Source organism: Chiloscyllium plagiosum, chromosome 24 (assembly GCF_004010195.1).
Source record: "Chiloscyllium plagiosum isolate BGI_BamShark_2017 chromosome 24, ASM401019v2, whole genome shotgun sequence".
NCBI classification, from domain to species: Eukaryota; Metazoa; Chordata; class Chondrichthyes; order Orectolobiformes; family Hemiscylliidae; genus Chiloscyllium; species Chiloscyllium plagiosum.
In genome coordinates, this window is record NC_057733.1 from 9206106 (window position 1) to 9229461 (window position 23356).

General features: G+C 40.8%; 1 protein-coding gene across 4 annotated transcripts in view; it reads left to right on the top strand.

Annotated features, from left to right (window-relative positions):
* Positions 1 to 23356, top strand: part of LOC122562015 (protein phosphatase 1 regulatory subunit 7-like) — a 71032-nt gene that overhangs the window by 6591 nt on the left and 41085 nt on the right. For 2 of the 4 annotated variants that reach the window (XM_043714410.1, XM_043714414.1), the window contains exons 2-7: positions 364 to 487; positions 5990 to 6079; positions 7830 to 7960; positions 8743 to 8795; positions 14713 to 14855; positions 15557 to 15643. In XM_043714410.1, the coding sequence (XP_043570345.1) occupies positions 364 to 487; positions 5990 to 6079; positions 7830 to 7960; positions 8743 to 8795; positions 14713 to 14855; positions 15557 to 15643 (628 nt within the window). The remainder of the gene's footprint in view (positions 1 to 363; positions 488 to 5989; positions 6080 to 7829; positions 7961 to 8742; positions 8796 to 14712; positions 14856 to 15556; positions 15644 to 23356) is intronic. The other 2 variants (XM_043714411.1, XM_043714412.1) reach the window with 2 other exon arrangements.

The window sequence follows — 23356 nt, forward strand, 5'->3', positions numbered from 1 at the left end:
GCCACTCCGGCCTATCACCCTCACCTTAACCTCCTTCCACCTATCGCATTTCCAACGCCCCTCCCCCAAGTCCCTCCTCCCTCCCTTTTATCTTAGCCTGCTGGACACACTTTTTTCTCATTCCTGAAGAAGGGCTCATGCCCGAAACATCGATTCTCCTGTTCCTTTGATGCTGCCTGACCTGCTGCGCTTTTCCAGCAACACATTTTCAGCTCTGATCTCCAGCATCTGCAGTCCTCACTTTTTCCTCACTGTCCTCAAAAGGGCATTTGGATGATTAGGAGACTGAGATAGAGAAATAAAATATATTTGGATTGCTGATTACATTATAGCATAGATTCTTGTTATCTATACATTCCCCAGGTGTCAGACCACTTTGAAAAAACAACATAGTATTCAGGTCGCAAAATCAATCTGTTCCAAAGCAAAGCCTTATGCTGTTGTTAAAGATATCGCAGCAAATAACAAGGATTCTTCAGATGACCTGGTTAGTGTGATTAAAATAATATTTGAATTTGTCGCATGTGTTTTCAAAGTTCTTATCTAGACAATTACGTTATAAAAGAGAAAGGATAGCCTATAACTTGAGCAATGTTTTGAATGGAATCATTTCAATTGAAGAGAAGAACAAAAAAACTGATAGATTTAAGATTATAATTGTGTAATGTACAGGTGAATGGTCATGTCAGCATGTTCCAAATCTAGCTATTTTCTGCTTAGTAAAGTTTTATTGTTGGATTTCATTAGCCTCAGTGGCAGAAGCTTAGCCAGTTGAAGCCCACCAGCAATAACTTCACTGGTAAACTAATGATTGAGGCTGTTAGTCTGATCTGGAAAGTATAACATTGAATAGAGCAGTGAATTTTAACAATCTGATTCTTTGTTGTAGAATTAGCTTTCAAGATTTGAAGCTTAAAGAATAAAAAAGAATTCAAGTTCTAAACATTGTTTGGTGTTTGCCTGTGTAGTATTTATCGGATCGTTATATTTAAAATAATTACATGATTTCTAGATTTCATTTTACCTGTAATGACTTCGGAAAATAACCACACCTTCAGGTTTTCAGTTTCCCATGAGGCAAAATATCCAAATGCTGACAAGTATAATTGTTGTTTTCAGTTTGCTTCTTTTATAAAGTTCTTGTCATTAGAGCATTGCTAACCTGGTTAAAGTAGGCATCTGCTATTAGTTGAGAAGTCCTCAGTAGATTTTGGGCAGTTGGGTTTCAGTTGTGACAGATCAGAACTGCACACTACTGTCATTGACCAGGAGCTCAGATATTTTGACATTGATGTTACCACCGAAGTGAGACCTAGTGGGCAGGGGAAGGCTAGTTCATGAACAAGGTGCTGGGCACACCTTCTGCAAAGGTAAAACTGAAAAAGAATGCTGCCTCAATGGGATTGGGTTTGCTACTTAAAAACAAACTAGTTGACAATCTCTGGGACACCCCTTATCGGATAGGTGAACGCCTCATTACCCCTCGGTTCTCCCTCGGTCAGAACCAGTTATCCCCCGTGTGCATTTTGCAATACTAAATGCTACAGACAAATCCAAAGAAAAACTTTAAGTCAACCTCGAACAGTCCATGGCTCAAGTCGCAATGTGCGACAGGCTGAGCCTCCTTGACAACTTCGCCAGAGTTGGAAACTGGCACAGATCTCTGGAGAGATGTATTTATAAGGGAGTGGGTAGTGAAATCCAACAGCACTGGTAGCCTGATGCAGACAAATTACCTAACTTATACCTTGTTCCATCTGAAAGACAAGTACGAGGCCACAAGCCGTCACCCTCGCTCCAAGCAGTGGCACCCGCCTGACTACATCATCATCAAGCGAGTGACAGCAAGGACATGTGTAATTTTTATTCATGCCATGACTGTTGCACAACCACCACCTAATTTATTTTGTCTACACTATCAATACTCCCCCAAAGCATCAATGACAACAGAAACATTTCCCTGGAAATTCAGTGCTGAGGACACAAAGACACTAATAAATGAACCTGATTCAGCCAGTGTCTCACTGCTAACCTGACGACTCCTGGTGACCAGGAGACACTGAATGTTCAAATCCTGCACAATCAACACCTGCAAAGCACGGTCAGTGAGTCAGTCAGAAAACCAAGACTGGCTCAATGAGAGTGAACACGATGTCCAGCAATTGTTAAGGCATTTCTGAATCTGAGCAGAAACCCAACTTGAGAATTGGCAAATATGTTTACAGATGGCTAAAGGCTGACGTGCCAACGACATCCCATAAACTAAAGAACAGATAGTGGGTAGAGAAAACACATGAGATTCAGCAGTTAGTCAACATCCACAGTGTGGGTGGTTTCTTTAGCACAGTCAAGACCACCTACAGTCCATTCCCAATTCCGACTGCTGGCTAAGCACAGAGAGGTGCACATTAAGAACAGGGAGGCAGTCTGTGCTTGCTAAAAGGTGCATTTTGATAAATTGTGTGTTCACTGTGAGTGCCCTTGACTTTACTCCACAGAATGCTACTTGCTGCCATCTCAGCACAACCCTTGTACAAGGTAGGAAAGGTCTTTCCACTTAAAAGACAACGAGGCATCAGGAGCAGATGGAATCCATCCCCAGCATTATAATAAAGCAGAGAGACATTATGAGCATGAATTTATAATCTAATTTTCAATATCTGGAAGGAACAGAGCCTGTCAGGAGATCTCAGACACTATAATCATGACCATCTTCAGGAAAGGTAACAAGTCTGACTATGGTAACATCATCGTAATTTCCCTGCTGTCAGTCACCAAGAAAGTTATTGCAAGAATCCTCTTCTGTCACCTTCACCCTCTGATCTCCTTCCAGAGTTACAATACAGATTTGACCCTCTAATGGACACTTCAGATATGATCTTTACCGCTCGACAACTGAAAGAGAAATGCAGGAACAAGCATCATCCTTTGTGGCTGCCTTTGACCTCACAAAGACCTTCAACACCATGAACTGTGAGGGATTATGGAGTGTCCTCCTTTGTTTCGGCTGCCTTCAAAAATTTGTCTCCTTCCTTCGCTTTCAGGACTATGGTCAAACAAGAAAGTATCATTTCCCCAAGGTACTTCTCAATCGTCCTTGCTGCAATGCTCCAACTCACCCTTAGCAAGTACCTTGCTTGAGTGGAGCCAATCTACAGGCAAATAGGAACCTGTTCACCCTCGATCTCCAGCAAGCCAGAACTACAATATGCAGATAATGCTTACATCTCTGCATTCTTGAAGGTTGAGCTCCAAGCCATTGTCAACATCTTCAATGAAACATATGAGATGATGGGCCAAACACTTACACGTTACTTTTCTAGGCAAAGAACATTTTCCAAATGCAGTGCATTTTGGCCCCCAACTGTAGGTATCAAAATCCATGATGTGGCCTTGGACGATGTGAACCATTTGTTAATTCAAAACTTCCTTGAGAATGTCACTACAGCTTTAGATGCCTGAGGAAGAGAGTTTTTGAGGACCTGAATATCAATCATTGTATCAAGCTCATGGTCTAGAGAGTAGTAATGATACCCACCCTACTATATGGCTGAGAGATGTAGACTACATAAGCAGTGTTATGGACCAGACCAAACCCTCTCAGAATATATTAAGAAGATAGCTTAGACCTATCTTTATCTTATTTTGAAGGTCAGTGTAAGACATTGCATTCCAAATGCGATTGAATTGGTGAGACTACTTGGCTTTAAACAAAACACACATGATTTTTATGCTACAGTTAAAATAGATAAAATAAAAACAAAATAATTGCTTAACAAAAGAAAAAATAGTAACTTCTAATTTTTCCACAATTGTAACATCTCATAAATATACCCTTGGCAAAGGCAAATTCACAAAAATAGGTTGTCACATGCAATTCTAGCAGCAGGAAGAGAGCCCCAGCATTTAGCTGTAACAGAGAGAAGAATAAGAGCTTCCACATCCAGTGGGAGCTAGACCTCACCCATTCAGGCTGCTTCTACTGTTCCACATTTTTAAAAACACCCCAAGGACTCACAAGTTGTTTACTTTTATTGGCTTTGCACCTCTGTCTCAACCTTTCTTCATTTAAAAAAGAACTGGACAAAGTACACCTCTTAAAGCCAAAGTATTGTCATGGCAGGCATCACTAAACTCCCCACAAGATCCTTCAAACCTATGGCATAGGTGTTATCACTTAGGTCAATATCCGCAGCCTCGAAGCATTAATTAACTCCGCTCAGCACCCCACATCATCTTCATGCCAGACACTACACTTCTGAAACCAACGCTGTACTTGAAACTTTGGCTAGCAAGCTCCAGGTGAGAGAGGAAACACTTCAAGCTCCAGGTGAGAGAGGAAACACCCTGAAAGCTTTCTTAAAAATGTGAAACATTTCCATCAACACATGGGAAACTGTTCCAGGACTTCTCCAAGTGGAGTGAAAGCATCTGGGAAGGATTGGTACAATTAAGCCTCATTGCTTGACTACAGCATTGTCAAAGAAAGGAGTGCGTGGCATCCCATCAATCCAAATTCCCAGACCCTAACCACTATCTGCCCACCTGTGACAGAGACTGTAGCTCATGTATTGGACTCTTCACTCACCTGAGAATGAAGCAAATCGTGCTGAACTAAGAGGGACTGCTGCTTAAGAGAAAAGAAAATTCTTGGGAGCTGCCTCCTAAAGCCAGGAACATGGGATGAGTTAGTTCAGCGTTTGAGAAAAATTCAAAGAGTTGAACTATTCCTTTGTTGAATTAACTGTAAACCTTTAGATGAGCTCATTCATACCTTTGTTGATGTTATTTTCCTCCAGTACGTGGGAAAACTGCCATGGCTTTCTTTGAAAGTTAACTAATGAAGTCTGAACATGCTCCAGCAGGTTTTTCAAATTTCAACTTGGTAACAAATTTCACTCTGTGAAATGGGTGGGGAAGAATTGTTGGTTTCAGTTTCTTTCATAACTTCCCAAAAATCTGTCATCCTCATCTCATTATAGGGAAGATCATTATAGGGAAACACCACACAGATTAAACATTCAAAAATTGAAACATTCATTTTCCACACAAGTCCCTGATTGAAGATATCAACATTCACCAAATCATAGGTGGTTTTGTGCTGTGGACATGTGCCCAAGACACAACTTGACACTTCCTGAGCATATTTCATGTTGGAGCCTTACAATTAGAATACTGGGTATACTTTCATTTGATTAGTCTAGGCTGAATGCAAACCCAGTTGCTAAAAGTAAAAGAGAGAGCTCCAAACAATGCTGGAAGCATTACTTCAAGAAATGGAATTCAATATCAATGATTATTTTAGAAGAGGTAGGGTGTGTTTCTGTGCTGTGTGACTCTATGATTCTAACCCTAACTCCACCCATTGGCTCCCACACCCAATACTCTTAAAAGCCCAAATTAGTTGTTGTACTCTCTTGGGGCAATTTGGTGCAACTGAAATCCTCATTATTCCTAACTTCTGAAAGACCTTAAAATAGAACAGTATCATTGTTGTTGGAATAATCAGAAAATATGTTTTTGTTAGTATACTGCAGCATACCATTCAAGTAAGTCAATAAGAGTGAAATAAATGAAAATTTGATGTTAATAGTATCTTAATATGTTATCTCTTTTTCTCTATGTCTCTTACACACAATTATACCTAATCCTTACATAATTATGGCTGTTTTACTCTTACCCTCCAACTAATGCATTCTAATAGCGTTTATCCCTTGGGAAGTCCTTATCAACAATGCAAAGGGCATCTGCTTCTCTGAGTGAAATTGCCAAGGAAGGCACACTCATACTTTGTAATACACAAATGTTGTAATTCTCTAAGCACGTTTGACTTGCCATCTTTATTGTGAACACAGGGTGGATGCCTTTAATTAGTCTGAATTAAATTCTCATCCTAAATGAAAGGCCAGTGGTTAACCCATTATGTCCACATTTTCTCCCAAATAGGAACACTGATATTCCATTAATTAGCTCTTAATTATTTTATAAGTTTTCGACAGAAAAATTGGATGGATGTAGGAATGGCAACACATTAGACCTACATGGAAAAGGAATTAAAAAGCTACAGAAGTTTGAAAAGGTAAGCATTTACTATTCCATTACTATACTTTCCAGATCATAAAATCTATTTGAAAAGTCATGAAATAAGTGTGGTGCTTCTGGCTTTTGATGATTTTCATTACTCTTAGGGCAATCGTTTTCCAAGACAATTAATCAAAGGCCCATCATTTAATCACTGGGCACAATTCATTTTGTGAACCATTGGATTACTTTTCTCCGTTCATGATAATCCATTTAGTGGGTTATTCTCCATGAAAAATTTACTCTCTTAGAGTCCCCAAAATCCAGCTGGGCTGAATGGCCTGCTGTGCATAAGTTTATATCATTCTTGTTCGTTGGTGAAGTGGAGTGAAGGCATGGGGTTGGCTTGTGATGGAGGAGGAGAAGGGAGGTTGTCTTGAGACAATATAATTTCTCGAATTCAGACCTTTTTAAACTTGTCAGAGAAAGCAATCCCGTCATGTGAACACAATCTACATCAAAGTTTATAAATAAATGATTTTCTCTATGTTTAGCATTTTTGACCACCCCTCCCTGAATTTAAAATGAAAATGAAGAGCTGAATATGCTAAACTGCAGTGAAATAGAAATGGTAAAATTGAGCACTTTCACATTTTCTCACTGAGAATCAGAAAAGGAATGTTTTGATGTAAAGCAAACCACTAAAAGGGTGGTACAATCCTCGTTAGCATATACTGTTACATTATGCATCGTGGCATACTACAAAAACCTTGCACCACTCTTCATTTAATATGCAAGTCAGCTGTTTATGTACTACAGAAGCCCATTTTAGCATTACTGTGCTGTAGTAATAACATTTAGCTTACCAAATTTTAAACATGAGGGATATGCTGCTGTGTTTCTCAAATTCTCACAGCTTACTGTGTGAAGAAATAATCCAATGCTGTTCAGTCACAAGTTTGGAACATTTAAGATGCAGGATCCTAAAGAGACTTAACAAAGTAGATGTTGAAAGGATGTTTCCCCCTTATGGGAAAGACCAGAACTAGGGAACGCAACCTGAAAAGAAGGATCTCCCATTTAGGATGGAGGTATGTTTTTTTGTCTCAGATGGTCAGGAATGCATGAGAGGTCAGAATCGGAGAAATTAAGTTTGAGGAACTAGGAGAGAATACAGAGATAAGGATGCCTGAGGTCACAGTGAGGTTTGTAAGTAAGGATGCTAAATTTAAAGTCAAGATGTTGCATGATTGGAACCATTGTGGATCTAAAGGTGTTTTTTTAAAAAAAAGGCATGTATGAGAATTTCAGCAGCAGATACCCTGAGACAGAGATGAAATTGGGCAATGTTACAGAGCTGAAAGTAGGTAGTTTTCGTGATTGTGCAAATATTTGGTCAGAAGCTCATCTCTGGGTCAAGAATGACACCAATGTTGCAAACAGACTGGTTTAGTCTCAGAATGTGATCAAAACCAGGATGGAGTCTATTGGCTCGGGAAACCCAAGTTTGGAGCAGGGACCAAAACGAAATTTGCTCCAGTATTCTCAATTTTGGTTTATGACAAGCAATTGTAAATAATTTAAGTTCTTGACACCCCTTTATGCAGCAGTAAACCTAGTATTTTCTGAAATTCCCCATTCATTTTGGCAAACATTATTGTTATTGTGCATCAGCAAAAGTTGCAAAATCTCATTCAATTTTCTCAAACCGGGTTCAGATAAAGCAACATTTAATGTTATTAATAATGTTTTAATGCTATCCAAAGAATGGAGGACATTCAGAACATCTGCAATTTATTTCATTACAGTTGCCTGGAATGAAAACTTTGGACCTGTCCTGTAATTCTATAGAAGAAATTGAGTATTTGGACAACCATAATGAAATTACAGAGCTTAAATTATATGGTAATAATATCAGGAAAATTAAGAATCTGGACAGGTAAGTTTTGATGAAGATTAACTTATTGCAAGATAGATATTATAATTGTTTGGAATCTAATTAATTAGTTTGATTTCTTTGCTTGCGTGTGATGTTTTGAAAAATAGTCTTTCAAGAATTAAAAAAACTATGCTTTAATGATACCTGTTTCAAAATCAAATATATCTGATTCATGTAAATTTGTAAACAAATTTGTAAGCAGGAGCCAATTGGCTATAAATTGCATCACAATCAAAGAATCTCTGGGATAGTAATCTACCTGGTATAAATAACATACTTTATGTGTAGATGTTTCTAGCACGTACTGACTGGGAAGCTGATTAAGTCAAGCTAAGCTTGTATTTTTAAACTATGAAGGTTGAACAAGGAAATGACAAGGAGATGAGGTGTTCCAGCCTTGAAATTTTACATTTTTTGGAGAGTAATGCAATAAGGCTTGATTTTTTAATAAAATTTGGATTTGGGAACGAAGAACGTGATGCAGATTAGTATATTGGGATCGTGGAGTGTATAGGATATACCATTGCTATGATCTATTCCCCGTTTTAGTAGCTAACTCTGGCAAATTACATTGCACAAAGTTGTATTGTACTTGTACTGAAAAGCTATAGTATGTGTTGGCACCTCTTACTGCTGTACTGGATGAATGTAGATCAAAGAGTAGCCTAGGAATGTATGGCGATAAGAGAATAATTATTTCTGTGATTTACCTTGAAAATCTGATTTTAGCATATCCATTTATAATTATGACTGTTTTTTGTTACTTCATCTTTTATTTATAGATTGCAAGAACTTCAAGTTCTCCAGTTGCAGTTCAATAATATCACAAGTTTAAGTAAGTGAGACTTGCCATGGATTTTCAGGGTTAGAAGGGAGAGGCCAAGACAGGATTGGTACAACTTTTAAATTGAGTTTACATTATTAGCTACAATCTCGTAAGTGAACTTGTATCCAGAAGAAATTCAATTTGTAGAGCCTCCTAGAAACTCGCTATAGTGATTAATTCAAATAGAGTTATGGGTGGATACAGCTTGCACAGGATAATCTAAACCCAATAGAGTCATAGAGATGTACAGCATGGAAATAGACCCTTCGGTCCAACTCATCCATGCCAACCAGGTATCCCAACTTAATCTGGTCCCATCTGCCAGCACACGGCCCATATCCCTTCAAACCCTTCCTATTCATATACCCATCCAACTGCCTTTTAAATGTTGCAATTGTACCAGCCTCCACCACTTCCTCTGGCAGCTCATTCCATACACGTACCACCCTCTGTGTGAAAAAGTTGCCCCTTAGGTCCCTTTCCACTCACTCTAAACCTATGCCCTCTAGTTCTAGACTCTCTGATCCCAGGGAAAAGACTTTGCTTATTTATCCTATCCATGCCCCTCATAATTTTGTAAACCTCTTTAAGGTCACCCCCCAACCTCCAATGCTCCAGGGAAAATAGCCTCAGCCTGTTCAGCCTCTCCCTATAGCTCAAATCCTCCAATCCTGGCAACATCCTTGTAAATCTTTTCTGAACCCTTTCAAGTTTCACAACATCTTCCCGATAGGAAGGAGACCAGAATTGTACGCAATATTTCAACCTAACCAAGGTCCTGTACAGCCGCAACATGACCTTCCAACTCCTGTACTCAATACTCTGACCAATAAATGAAAGCATACCAAACGCCTTCTTCACTTTCCTATCTACCTGCGACTCCACTTGTACCTCTTATGCTCACATGCAAATCATTTATGTAAATGACAAAAAGTAGAGGACCCAGCACCGATCCTTGTGACACTCCACTGGTCATAGGCCTCCAGTCTGAAAAATTACCCTCCAACACCACCCTCTGTCTTCTACCTTTGAGCCAGTTCTGTATCCAAATGGCTAGTTCTCCCTGTATTCCATGAGATCTAATCTTGATAACCAGTCTCCCATGGGGAATCTTGTCGAATGCCTTACTGAATTCCATATAGATCAAAGCTACCGCTCTGTCCTCATCAATCCTCTTTGTTACTTCTTCAAAAAACTCAATCAAGTTTGTGAGACATGACTTCCCACGCACAAAGCCATGCTGACTATCCCTAATCAGTCCTTGCCTTTTCAAAGGAATGTACTTCCTGTCCCTCTGGATTCCCTCCAACAACTTGCCGACCACCAACGTCAGGCTCACTGGTCTATAAGTTTGTGAGAAGATTTGTAGCTCGGGTGCTCGTTGTTGTGGTTCTGTTCGCCGAGCTGGGAATTTGTGTTGCAGACGTTTCGTCCCCTGTCTAGGTGACATCCTCAGTGCTTGGGAGCCTCCTGTGAAGCGCTTCTGTGATGCTTTGACCTACAAAGAATGAAACCTGAAAGCAACAACACCCCCAGATTCTATGGACTACCTAAAGTGCACAAACCAAACATCCCATTCAGACCCATAGTATCACTACCAGGGACACCATCACACAAACTGGCTAAAGAACTACAGCAGAAACAGAAACACCTGATCAGCGGATCCAGACACTCTATACAATCAACACAGGAATTCTTGGACATCATCAGAAATATACACATAGACAAGGAAGAAACCATGGTCTCGTTCGATGTAACAGCACTGTTCACCTCAATCGACAAAACCCTAGCCAGAGAAACAATAGCCAACCTGTTGGACATACAGAACAGACAACAAGATGGGGAACCTATTAACAAAGACTGCATACTCAAACTACTGGACCTGTGCCTCACAACACACTTCACATTCAACAACCAAATATATGAACAAATCAACGGCACACCCATGGGCTCACCCATCTCTGGACTCATAGCAGAAGCGGTAATGCAAAGATTCGAACAAACAGTCTTACCGCAAATTCAACCCAAACTCTGGTCAGATATGTGGATGACACCTTTGTAATCATTAAAAACACAGAAACAGAGAACACACACCGGATCATCAACGCCACACTCACAGGAATCCAATTCACGAGAGAGGAAGAAAAGGACAACCAACTCCCATTCCTAGACGTGATGGTACAGAGAACACCGAACGGAGAAATCACCACAAAGGTATACAGGAAAGCCACATACACAGACCAAATCCTGAACTACGAAAGCAACCACCCCCAACACACACAAAAGAAGTTGCATCAAGACACTATTCAAAAGGGCCACAACACACTGCAGTACACCAGAACTGCAAAAAGAGGAAGAAGAACACCTATACAATGTATTCGCCAAAAACGGATACCCGCGCAATTTCATCAACAGATGCCTAAGGGAAAGACAAAGGCACAAGGACATGCCACAACCCAAAGGACTAGCCACACTACCATACATCAAGAGCATTTCCGAACTGACAGCCAGACTACTGCAACCACTAGGACTCATAACAGCACACAAATCAACAGCCATTCTCAGACAACAACTCACCAGGACGAAGGACCCGATACCCAGCATGAGCAAAACCAATGTAGTGTACAAAATCCCATGCAAGGACTGCACAAAACACTACATAGGACAAACAGGAAGACGGCTAACGATCCGCATCCATGAACACCAACTAGCCACGAAACAACACGACCAGCTATCCTTAGTAGCCACACACTGAGATGACAAGCAACATGAGTTCGACTGGGACAACACTACTATTAAAAGACAAGCCAAACAGAGAACAGCCAGGGAATTCCTAGAGGCATGGCACTCATCCACAGATTCAATCAATAAGCACATCGACCTGGACCCAATATACCGGCCACTGCAGCGGACAGTGGAACTGACAACCGGAAGCGGCAGATACAAATCACTATAAATGCCGGAGGAAACATCACAGAAGCGCTTCACAGGAGGCTCCCAAGCACTGAGGATGTCACCTAGACAGGGGACGAAACGTCTGCAACACAAATTCCCAGTTCGGCGAACAGAATCACTGGTCTATAGATCCCTGGCTTGTCCTTATCACACTTCTCAAACAGTGGCACCACGTTAGCCAATCTCCAGTCTTCCGGCACCTCACCTGTGACTATCAATGGTACAAATATCTCAGCAAGAGGCCCTGCAATCACTTCTCTAGCTTCCCACAGAGTTCTCGGGTACACCTGATCAGGTCCTGGGGATTTATTCACCTTTAGACATCCAGCACCTCCTCCTCTGTAATATAGGCATTTTGCAAGGTGTCACCATCTATTTCCATACATCCTATATCTTCCATATCCTTTTCCACAGTAAATACTGATGCAAAATACTCGTTTAGTATCTCCCCCATTTTCTCCACACAAAGGCCGCCTTACTGATCTTTGAGGCGCCCTATTCTCTGCCTAGTTACCCTTTTATCCTTAACATATTTGTAAAAACCCTTTGGATTCTCCTTAATTTTATTTGCCAAAGCTATCTCATATCCCCTTTTTGCCCTCCTGATTTCCCTTTTAAATATACTCCTACTGCCTTTATACTCTTCTTAGGATTCACTCGATCTATCCTGTCTATACCTGGCATATGCTTCCTTCTACTTTTTAACCAAACCCTTGATTTCTTTAGTCATCCATCCATTCCCTATACCTTATAGCCTTTCCTTTTACCCTAACAGGAATATACTTTCTCTGGATTCTTGTTATCTCATTCCTAAAGGCTTCCCATTTTCTAGCCATCCCTTTATCTATGAACATCTGCCCCCAATCAGCTTTTGAAAGTTCTTGCCTAATACTGTCAAAATTAGCCTTTCTTTCAACTTTTAGATCTGGTCTATCCTTTTCCATCACTATTTTAAATCTAATAGAATAATGGTCGCCAGCCCCAAAGTGCTCCCCTACTGACACTTCAGTCACCTGCCCTGCCTTATTTCCCACGAGTAGGTCAAGTTTTGCACCTTCTCTAGTAGGTACATCCACATACTGAATCAGAAGATTTTCTTGTCCACACTTAACAAATTCCTCTCCATCTAAACCCTTAACACTAGGGCAGTCCCAGTCTATGTTTGGAAAGTTAAAATCCCCTACCATAACCAATCTATTATTCTTACAGATAGCTGAGATCTTACAAGTTTGTTTCTCAATTTCCCTCTGACTATTAGGGGGTCTATAATACAATCCCAATAAGGTGATCATCCCTTTCTTATTTCTCAGTTCCACCCAAATAACTTCCCTGGATGTATTCCCAGGAATATCCTCCCTCAGCACAGCTGTAATGCTATCCCTTATCAAAAACGCCACTCCCCCTCCTGTCTTGCCTCCCTTTCGGTCCTTCCTGTAGCATTTGTATCCTGGAACATTAAGCTGCCAGTCCTGTCCGTCCCTGAGCCATGTTTCTGTAACTGCTATGATATCCCAGTCCAATGTTCCTAACCATGACCTGAGTTTATCTGCCTTCCCCATTAGGCCCCTTGCATTGAAATAAATGCAATTTAATTTATTAGTCCTACCTTGTCCCTGACTGCCCTGACAGTTTGACTCTCTTCTGTTCTCAATTGTACCAGTCTCAGATTGATTTAAACTAACCTAAAACTCAATTTACCTTGACTTTTTCTGACAGTTTAATCAAATGCTCATGAATTGTATCAAAAACATCAGTGAAACTAAGTGGAAATGCCAGGCTATTATATCATTGAATACTCAACTGAAATCCATTAAATAGTAATTATAATTCTGAGAGGAAAAAGTCTATGGAATATGATACTGCACATGCTTATATATGGTATAGTCACTTAACGCATAACAGTGGGTTAAATAGATGCAGCATATTCACAAATGAAGTGGGAGGTGAAATCCTGTTGTCCCTGCAGAAAATGGCATTTTAATGTTAAATGTATTGCTTTTCAAAAAGTCTATCTCATTTACTCTTAAGCGGTGAAAAGGAGCAGTGCAGTGCTTATTCTGAATAGACTGCTAGGTGGTTTCAGTTTACCCATCTTTCTTTTGGTGTAGGAAAACAAAAGAAGCATGTGAATCCCTATATTTGGCATTAGGCCTGTTTCTTTGAGGGAATAGTTACAAAGATGCCTCTACCCAGGGCATGCATAATGTACATTATTGATTTCCCACTCATTATAGACAATGGATGAAAGAAAACAATGGAAGGATGGTCTTACTTCATTAAAAAATCTATAACACATAACAGTGTTGTCCGTTTTAAATCGATCTACAATAGTGATACTGGGTCTCTTTAACATCATTAGCAGAGATTAAAAATATGTGTCTCCTTGTGAAGAGGGATAACAAAGATGTTACAATTTAATTTTAAACAGGAAAGAACTGATTGATATAAACCATGTTATTTGTGCCGGCTAGAAACTTTGCAGTACGCACTGATTATGGAAGTTATAACAGTGCCTCTGATTTTATGCAAGATTTATTAATTTTCAAAGCCATTTATTTCAGAAGTATCGTAGAATAATATTACCGGGTCTGCTCTTATAAAGAGGGAACACAGAAGTTCTGCTCTGCATTTTGCTGCTTTTGGAACTTTGTATGTAAACCTCCAGTCCAGAAAATTTATGTTTACTGCCGTCCTCTTCTGAAGGTGAGGTGCATGGGAAACCCTGAACCAAGTGACCATTATTTTTGTGTGAGCCCAAGAAGCAAGAATGCCAGCAGGCTGCCTTAATTGTGTTTGTTTTGAAGCTTGCAGCCTGTTGGTAGTCTGGCTTAGTACCACACCAGGCAACTATTGAGTGAGACTTGACCATTTTTATGGGTACAGATGTACCAGTTACATTAAAGCCATGATTGACTGCAGCTTGGCAGCAAATGTGAAATGGTAGTTTTAACCTTTTTTTTATTATGCTTAGGGAAAGGTCTCCTCAAACTCCGGAAATTACAGCGACTGAGACTGGACAGCAACCGCTTGATCTGTATGGAATCCCGAGAACTTTCAGGACTATCCCAATTGGCATCTTTGGATATCAGTCATAACCAGTTAACTGACATCACTGTAAGTTACAGAGGTCTGGGAAAATAGTGCAAAAGAGTATTTCATTGGTATAATTTGCTTTTAATAATTAGTTCAGTACACTGACTGCTCTTGAGAGACTTAGCTGGAGTTTATTAGCAACGGGTTTGCCCCTTGGCTAAATCCAATGATATGCTGACTTGGCATCTTACTTGGACTTGAACTGAATTTTCAACCCCACACCTGATTAGTCACCAAGCTTGAATATTCTCTCTTGACAGTAATTGACTTTTATTAAAATAAACCCTACTTTATCCTGTTATCTGTATCTGACTTCTTGCCTTCCTTAATAAATCCTAGACTGCATCTTCACCCTTTTTTAGCAGCTCTGTTCACATGTTTGCCACACACCTTGTGGTGTGAATCTACACCAACATGTTTATCACTCTCTCTTCCTTACCAAGATTCCTGCAATAGAGGAAAGGACTGTTCAGTGCTGACATTATCAGCTTGACAACTTCTTTCAGATAAATGTAATGTGAAAAATTGTATGTGGGAAAGTGTAATGGGAAAATATAAAAAGGTAAATTCAACTGTCTGCACGCAGGATTAGAAATTTCTGGTTTGATTTGGACTGAGCCAGAATAGGAACAAGAGTTAATGTAACTTCACTAACATAAACTACCATGCTGTAAAAGTGGAATTTCATTGAGGGGTATTAACTACATTATATTTTTATCTAGGCCGTGAATATGTTGCCCTGCCTTGAGGAGCTGTTTGCATCCAGCAACAGGTTGTGTGGAGTTATTGATCTCAGCAAATGTAACAAGGTCAGTATTGGATGTGCTGAATGCAAAACATTAAACAGCCCTAATCAGTGTTTGCTGCATCTCTAACAGTTACACAAAAAATATTGATGTCTTCTTCTTTTTATGGAATATAGATTTGTAGAATTGGATTGAGAATTTCCATTATAGCATCCTTCTCATTTTCCTTTTCTTAATCCTATATTGATGAATGTGAACTTGTACATGCTCTTGTATTCGATTTTTCACAATTGTAGGAGTAGGTTTATTGTCACTTAAATCGTGATGCTCCTGTGAATCCAGCTGCGATGTCTTAAAAAAGCTCAACAGAACTTCTCATTGATTTGTTACCTTGGGTTACATTTTGACCAACCAGATCATGACAAATTATTTCTTACTGTCCATCACTTTTTTGGAGGCTAACAGAGAACTATGAAAATGATTTTCAGAACACAACCAGGGAGAGAAAAGAATTTCTGATGCACAAAGGATTATGAAAGGATTACTTTGATAGTTAAGTAGAGTTATGACTGTGAAATATTTGAATGAAACATACTAAGAGGCATATAGTCAATTTACAGAAGTATGCAATGAATAAATCAATGCTATAAAATAATTTTACTTGATTGTCATACACTGTATAATTTGTGAGTTATGTGTTCAGAGATTTCAGTTCTTAAATGTTCCGTTGAAAAAATTGTTGCTCCAAACTTGATGGTCGAATTGTTTATTTTGTTACATTTCATCTTCTTATTTAATACATGATCGTGGATACAGGTTAATGATTATTTAGTCACCTGTCAAATTGCTCTTATTCATGGTTTCCTCTGACTGCTCTGAACTCACGTGGCAAAAACCATGTTTGCAGATGAAGGTGTAAAGGCAAATGAAGGAAATTCAGAGAATATATAATCAGGTCATAAATGTGAATTAGTACAGTTCATTAAAAAAAAAAGACATTTGAGGTTTTTGATCCAGATGAAGTTGGAAATATTGATGTATGATCTAATATGTATTATATTTAAATGTGCAGTATTCACTAAGTGCATTGTATGTTACCTGCATTTATTGGGTGGAATATAAATCATGTAGTCCAAGTTTGGCTTTGGTGTGGAAATGACACTTCTGCTTTGAGAGTGGGTTGGGTTTTCTGATGCAACTGCATTATTGTCAGCTCATTATATGTGTTTACATGAGTAATTGGGCAAATCTTCGAATGGGGGGTGGGCAGGAAGTTGGCACCCTCCTGTTGTTTCCCCACATGGTCCTAGCTTCATAGTTAAAGGACACCTGAACAGGGAATTGCTTGTTGCAAGCTAGAAGCATCATGTCAGTCTTTGGGCTGTTCACTCCCCCGACATTGGGGTTTTTCAGTCCAGACAGAATGTCCTCTCAATTGACTGACACGTCATTGCAGACTCTCCAATAGGCCATACAGAAATGGGAGAGATCCTCCTCCCTCGGCAGCTGGATGCCCTCCTGTTGGACCATATCCGCATGAACAGAGATGACAGCACACATTAATACCTCTGGGGTTCACTCCAACATTTGGTTACAGTGTTGTAGATAGATGCACAATTTCCTGTGGTCCACAGAGTTAATGGATACCATATAGTCATTGCAACAGGGCACCAGCAATGTAACTGCAATTTGCCAAGTGTGGCAGATAGGAGGATTGACTACAAGCCTCAGTACCAGATGGATTATGTGGACTGAATGTATTCCAGCCACCTCATGCTGTCAATTTGGACCTATTTCAGGACTAACAACAGTGTAGTTGTTAGTCAATCACCAAAGAAGTGCTATCTTAGGTATGAATGTCCATACATTGCTCAAGCACCTCGTGAGATGACAATTGATCATTCTGGTTGCCTAAAGGAGACCAATGTGCATAATGGGAGCGAGTATTTGCAGACTGGCAAAAGGGTGCTGAACATTATGATCCTGGATTCAAAACATTATTTCAGCTTTCTTTTCATAAATGCTGCTAGTCCTGCTGAGATTTTCCAGCAATTTCTGTTTTGTTATTGATTAGGATCCTCATTCTCTTCGAGGAGGAGGCACTGGAATTGTCAGGGAAGGAGTTGGACTGTGCATGTGTAAATGGAGGGCTTTGAGTTTCAACATTTGTAAAAAGGAACTGAGAGAGCCTACCTCCTGCTCTGCCTGTATTGTTGAGAATTCTACTGTGTCCTCCACCAGTACGGAAGCATTCATCTTTGTGGGTGCATGTTCTAGATGAGGCTTGGTGTCACAATCCAGTGAGTACATCATAAATGGGGTCCACGGCTGATGGAGGATGTGTCAGCTGAGGTTTCAGACATTTGGAGGATTACTGGAGGCCATGCCCCTATTAAGCCCTGTGCACGTGACGGACGTTTGGGTTTGATCATTAGGGATCTTTTGAAAGTACACAGGTGGGCAGTGGACTGTCAAGCAGAAATGGATGTTTCGGGCAAAAGCCCTTTATCAGGAATCCTGATGAAGGGCTTTTGCCCGAAACGTCGATTTTCCTGTTCCTCGGATGCTGCCTGACCTGCTGTGCTTTTCCAGCACCACTCTAATCTTGACTCTGATCTCCAGCATCTGCAGTCTTCACTTTTGCCTATCAAGCAGAAAGTTCCAGCTAAGGAAAGGCTGGAGGAGTCCATCCAAGTTTGTTTCTACTTTCATGCCTTTGGGAAATGAGCACTTGGCTATCCTCAAAGAAGGGTTAGTAATGGCTTTGGAGACCCATATCCAACATAACATGACATGGCTGCTGGATATTCACTTTGGACCTACACTCTAAGCATGGGAGCACTTCAGTAATGATGAAGCAAAAGGAAGATGTGGCACCTCAATCTGGCTCTGGGTTCCCCTTCTCAAGGAGTTAGGGATGCTCCATTGTGTGTGAGTCAAGTTCACCAGAGGGCTCATCCCAGGCCACTCTCAGGGTAACCTGTCAGTCTACCTGCTCTCTGCCAGTGACCCCATCGCCTCCAGCAGGTCAAACTGTGGAGGATGCACCTGCAGCTATGGAAGAGAATCTCAGCAGGTGAGATCCTTCAGGCCTTTGAACACCAGGGATGCCAGCAAAAATCGTCAAAGTCAAAGGCCATGCTGTCAGCAGGTTACCTCAGCTGTAGATGTTGGGACACAGTTGTAACCTTGTCTTGGATAGAGATAAATAAATAAATATTATGTGCCATACATGGGTGGCACAAATGTTTAGTCTCCATATAAGGTAATAACACTGATAAATATAACTCTGATTACACATTCTTTCCATTTATTCTGTTCTGATTATATTAGTAATTGGTCAGGAGTCTTTAAGGAGATTTCTTTGGAACCCCGTCAATCTTGAATGATATGGCATAATAGAGACATTATTTGTTACCTCACATCATCAAAAGTATAACTCCGAGCATCCTGACATGTAGCAGTGAGGATTGGTTATCATTACAGAGGTTGTGGCCATGGAATGCAGCAGCAATCCAGCAGCTACTAGTTACCACACAGTGACACCTCTGTGAATGCTCCTGCACATCAGCTGTTTAGTTTCTTGTCTTGCTCGTGTCCTGCTGTGAGTTGTAAGAAATGTGCAGAGAGCAGACAAGGGCTATTCAACAAAATGAGAGTGTGCAAGTCCATGATAAAAGCAAGGCAATATGGAAAATATCCATCTCCAGCATCCGCAGTCCTCACTTTCTCCTAGAAATCTCCAGCATCTGCAGTCCTCGCTTTCTCCTCCAATATGGAAAATATGATGGTTTCCATATGGGTAGATTCAACAGAAATGCAAGATATACAGAAATACAAATGATGAGAGATTATGAACTATTGATGTCTAAAGGGACTTGGTTGCCCTTGTTCAGAAGTCAGTGATGGTGCTTTTTGGATAATTTAAGAAGTCAAATGTTTGATGGCCTTTATTCCGGAGGAATTGTGTGTCGAATTGAGATTCATTGCTGCAGTTTGTTAACTCACCTGCAGTATTGTGTGTAATGGTGGCCTGCTGACCCAAGGGAAGATATGCTTGCCATAAAGAAAATGTAACCAGTCTTACCCAAGTTACTTGCAAGAATTGTGAGATGATCCTAAGAGTAAAGCTTGCACATATTGTGTCTGTATTCTCCAGAGTTTAGAACAATGAGAGGTCATACCAATGACATGTACAAAACTATTCCAAGACTGTATTGGTAGATATAGGAACTATACTCCCTGTATTTGGGTGGCTGACGAATTGGTAGTGTTGTCTATAACCAGGTGACAAGAGTCACAGAGTAAGAAGAAGGCCATGCTGGACTCAGTCGAGAATGTGGTGCAGGAGAATCGACGTTTCGAGCATAAGCTCTTCATCCGGAATGAGCCTTGTGGGCCAGGAGGGCTGAGAGATAAATGGGAGGGTTGTGGGGCTGGGGGAAAGGTTGCTGAGAATGCTATAGGTAGATGAAGATGGGGATGAAAGTGATAGGTCAGAGAGGAGGGTGGAGCAGATAGGTAGGACAGGTCAAGAGGGCATTGCCAAATTGGAAAGTTGGATCTGGGATTAGGTGGGGGGAGGGGAAATAAGGAAACTGCTGAAATCCACATTGAATTACTCCGGTGTTCCCCAGCATTACAGATACTGAACTTCAGCCAATTCAATTCACTCGAAGTGATATCAAGAAACTATTGGTGGCACTGAATAGAGCAAAGGGTATGGGCCCTGCCAACATTCCAGTAAAATACTGAAGACTTGTGCTCCAGAACTTGCTGTTCCCCTAGCCATGTTATTCCAATACAGTTACAACATTGGCATCTATTCAACATTATGGAAAACTGTCCAGATACGTTTTGCACACAAAAAGCAGAACAAATCCAACTCGGCAATTACCTCCCCATCAGTCTACTCGCGATCATCAATAAAGTAATGGAAGATGTCATTAACAGTGCCATCAAGCACCACCTGTTCACTTATAACCTGCTCAGTGATGCACATTTTGGGTTCTACCAGGGCCACTCAACTCCTAACCTCATTACAGCCTTGGTTCAAACGTGGACAAAAGAGCCTGAATTCCTAAAGTGAGGTGAGAGTGACAGTTCTTGACATCAAGGAGCCCTCGCAAAACTGGAACCCACATGATCAGGGAAATTTCTCTGTGGTTCGAGTCATAGCTGGCATATAGGAAGATGGTTGTGGTTGTTGGAGGTCAGTCATTTCAGTTCCAGGACACCTCTGCAGGAGTTCCTTAGGCAATGCAACATGATCTGGACAATACCCAGTCTTGGACTGACAAGTGGCAAGTGACATTCATGCCACACAAATGCCAGGCAATGACCATCACCATTAAGAAACAGTTTAACCACTCTCCATTTACAATCAATGGTGTTACCATCACTGAATTTTCCACTGTAAACATCCTTGGGGTTACCATTGACCAAAAACACAACTGGACTCCCTACATAAACACAGTGGTTACAAGAGCCAGTCGGGGGCTAGGAAAACTGAGGTGAATAACTTACTTCCTGACTCCTTAAAGCATATCCATCCATCTACAAGGCATAAGTTAGGAGTGTGTTGGCACACTTGTCTGGATGGGTGAAGGTCCAACAACACTCAAGAAGCTTGACAGCATCCAGGACAAACAGCCTGCTGATTGTTACCATATCTACAAGCTTACACTCCCTCCAACTGTGTCACTGAGTAGCAGCAGTGTGTACCATCAATAAGAAGCATCAGAAAAATTCACCAAAGACCCTCAGACAGCACTTTCTAAACCCATGACCACTTCCATCTAGAAAGACAAGGGCAGCAGATACATGGAAACACCACTATTCTGCAAGTTCCCTCCAAGCTGCTCACCATCCTGACTCGGAATTATATCACCCATTCCTTCACTGTCACTGGGTCAAAGGCCTGGAACTTCTTCCACCTCCCCCCCCAAAGGGCACTATGGGTCAGCCTTTCTAGTGGTTCAAGAAAGCAACTTACCACCTCCTTCTCAAGGCCAACTAATGCTGGCCAGCCAATGACACCCAGTTCCCACATCCCATAAATGAATTTTAAAAAGTATGTTCCGAGACATGTGTTTCATTGTTATTTTTCTAGAACATGACCAAAGTTGGTTAAACAAGAATAAGCTACCAAACCAGTGCTGTGCAGCAGTCACTAAACTGCATAATTCATGGCACAAATACAAATTGATGCAAGCAGCCACCCAGAAACAATACCTTGTGGAAATTAATGATGTGGATAAAAAGCATTAAATGAGCTACATACTGCAGATGCATGTTGTGTGGCCAATACATTATGGCTAGAGATCACAAATGCTATTTGCCTCTTGAGAAACAACTAGCAAAACTAATTAATGGACCTGCTTTTCAAAGAAAGTTGTAGTAGCACCTTGAACGCGTCGAACAGCCACTTGACCGCGTATCCAGAATCAGCAAGATCTGGAAGAACAGTCGGCTGCTGTGCCTAATCTTGTTAATGTCTTTCATGTGCACATTTGACATACCTCAAATGAACTCTTCCCTCAGCTGCATTAAATGCTTTGAGATCTAAGAATCAAAAAACAGACAAGGCAATGCTAAATCTGGGAGGCATATTTTAAATTCAATCATCAGGCAAATATTTGCACATGAGCAGATGCTCAGACTTTCTGAGGAGGTTGTTTCGCACAGTAAATTCTACAGAGTGTTCCACTTGGGAACAGCCAAAGACTATTGCACACTCGGCGGTACAATTGTATGTGAGTGTAAGATCAACAAGTACTAGATCCCAGCAACTATAGTACATTGCTATTATGGATATGATCAATTCACTGTAGTTTTTTTCCATATGGAAGGAGTTTCACAACTAGCTCTTCCATCCATTTAAAGGATGATGTAAACGTATGAGGCAATGTGATAAGCAGGTACAGGGAACAATCCCTGTGTTTGGATGAATAGATGTGAGGTGCACCAGATGTTGGACCACAAGCCTTATGTAAATGACATTAATGAGCCACATTCACCCATTGGATCTTCTCAGGAAGCTCACTGGTTAATTTACTTCCTCTTTTGGATTGCTGCAATGTTGACAATTTGTTTGAATGATATGAGGAGACAGAATGTAAGAGTGAGACATTGTTCAAGAGGGCAGTGATGGGTTGACTTCGGTGCTTTTTGTTTTCTTTCAATATTTGACTTAATCAGGAGTGATAAATGGCTTCATCGTCAAAGAGGACAGAATGCTACTAGAATCCAGCAACTCTTTTGAGCTATGAGTGTATCAGAATGAAGAAACTTCCTAATAGGGAGCTCTCTTATTTTGTCTCTGTATATTGTTATTTACAAAACAGTTTGGAGAGGCTCTTGTGGCACAGTGGTAGTGTACCAACTGTGGTCCAGAAGGTTGAGGTTTAAGTCCCATGTTCCATGGCAGCGTGCCATAACTTGTCCATTCAGGTTGATTTACAAAATACATGAATTGTCTAGAGTAGTAATCTTCAGCCTGAATGTGGTGGCCTATTGATGTTTTACATTTTCCTGACTGATAATGTGATGTAAATCAGTGGGCGGCACGGTGGCACAGTGGTTAGCACTGCTGCCTCACAGCGCCTGAGACCCGGGTTCAATTCCCGCCTCAGGCGACTGACTGTGTGGAGTTTGCACGTTTAGATTAGATTAGATTACATTAGATTACATTACAGCGTGGAAACAGGCCCTTCGGCCCAACAAGTCCACACCGACCCACCGAAGTGCAACCCACCCATACCCCTACATTTACCC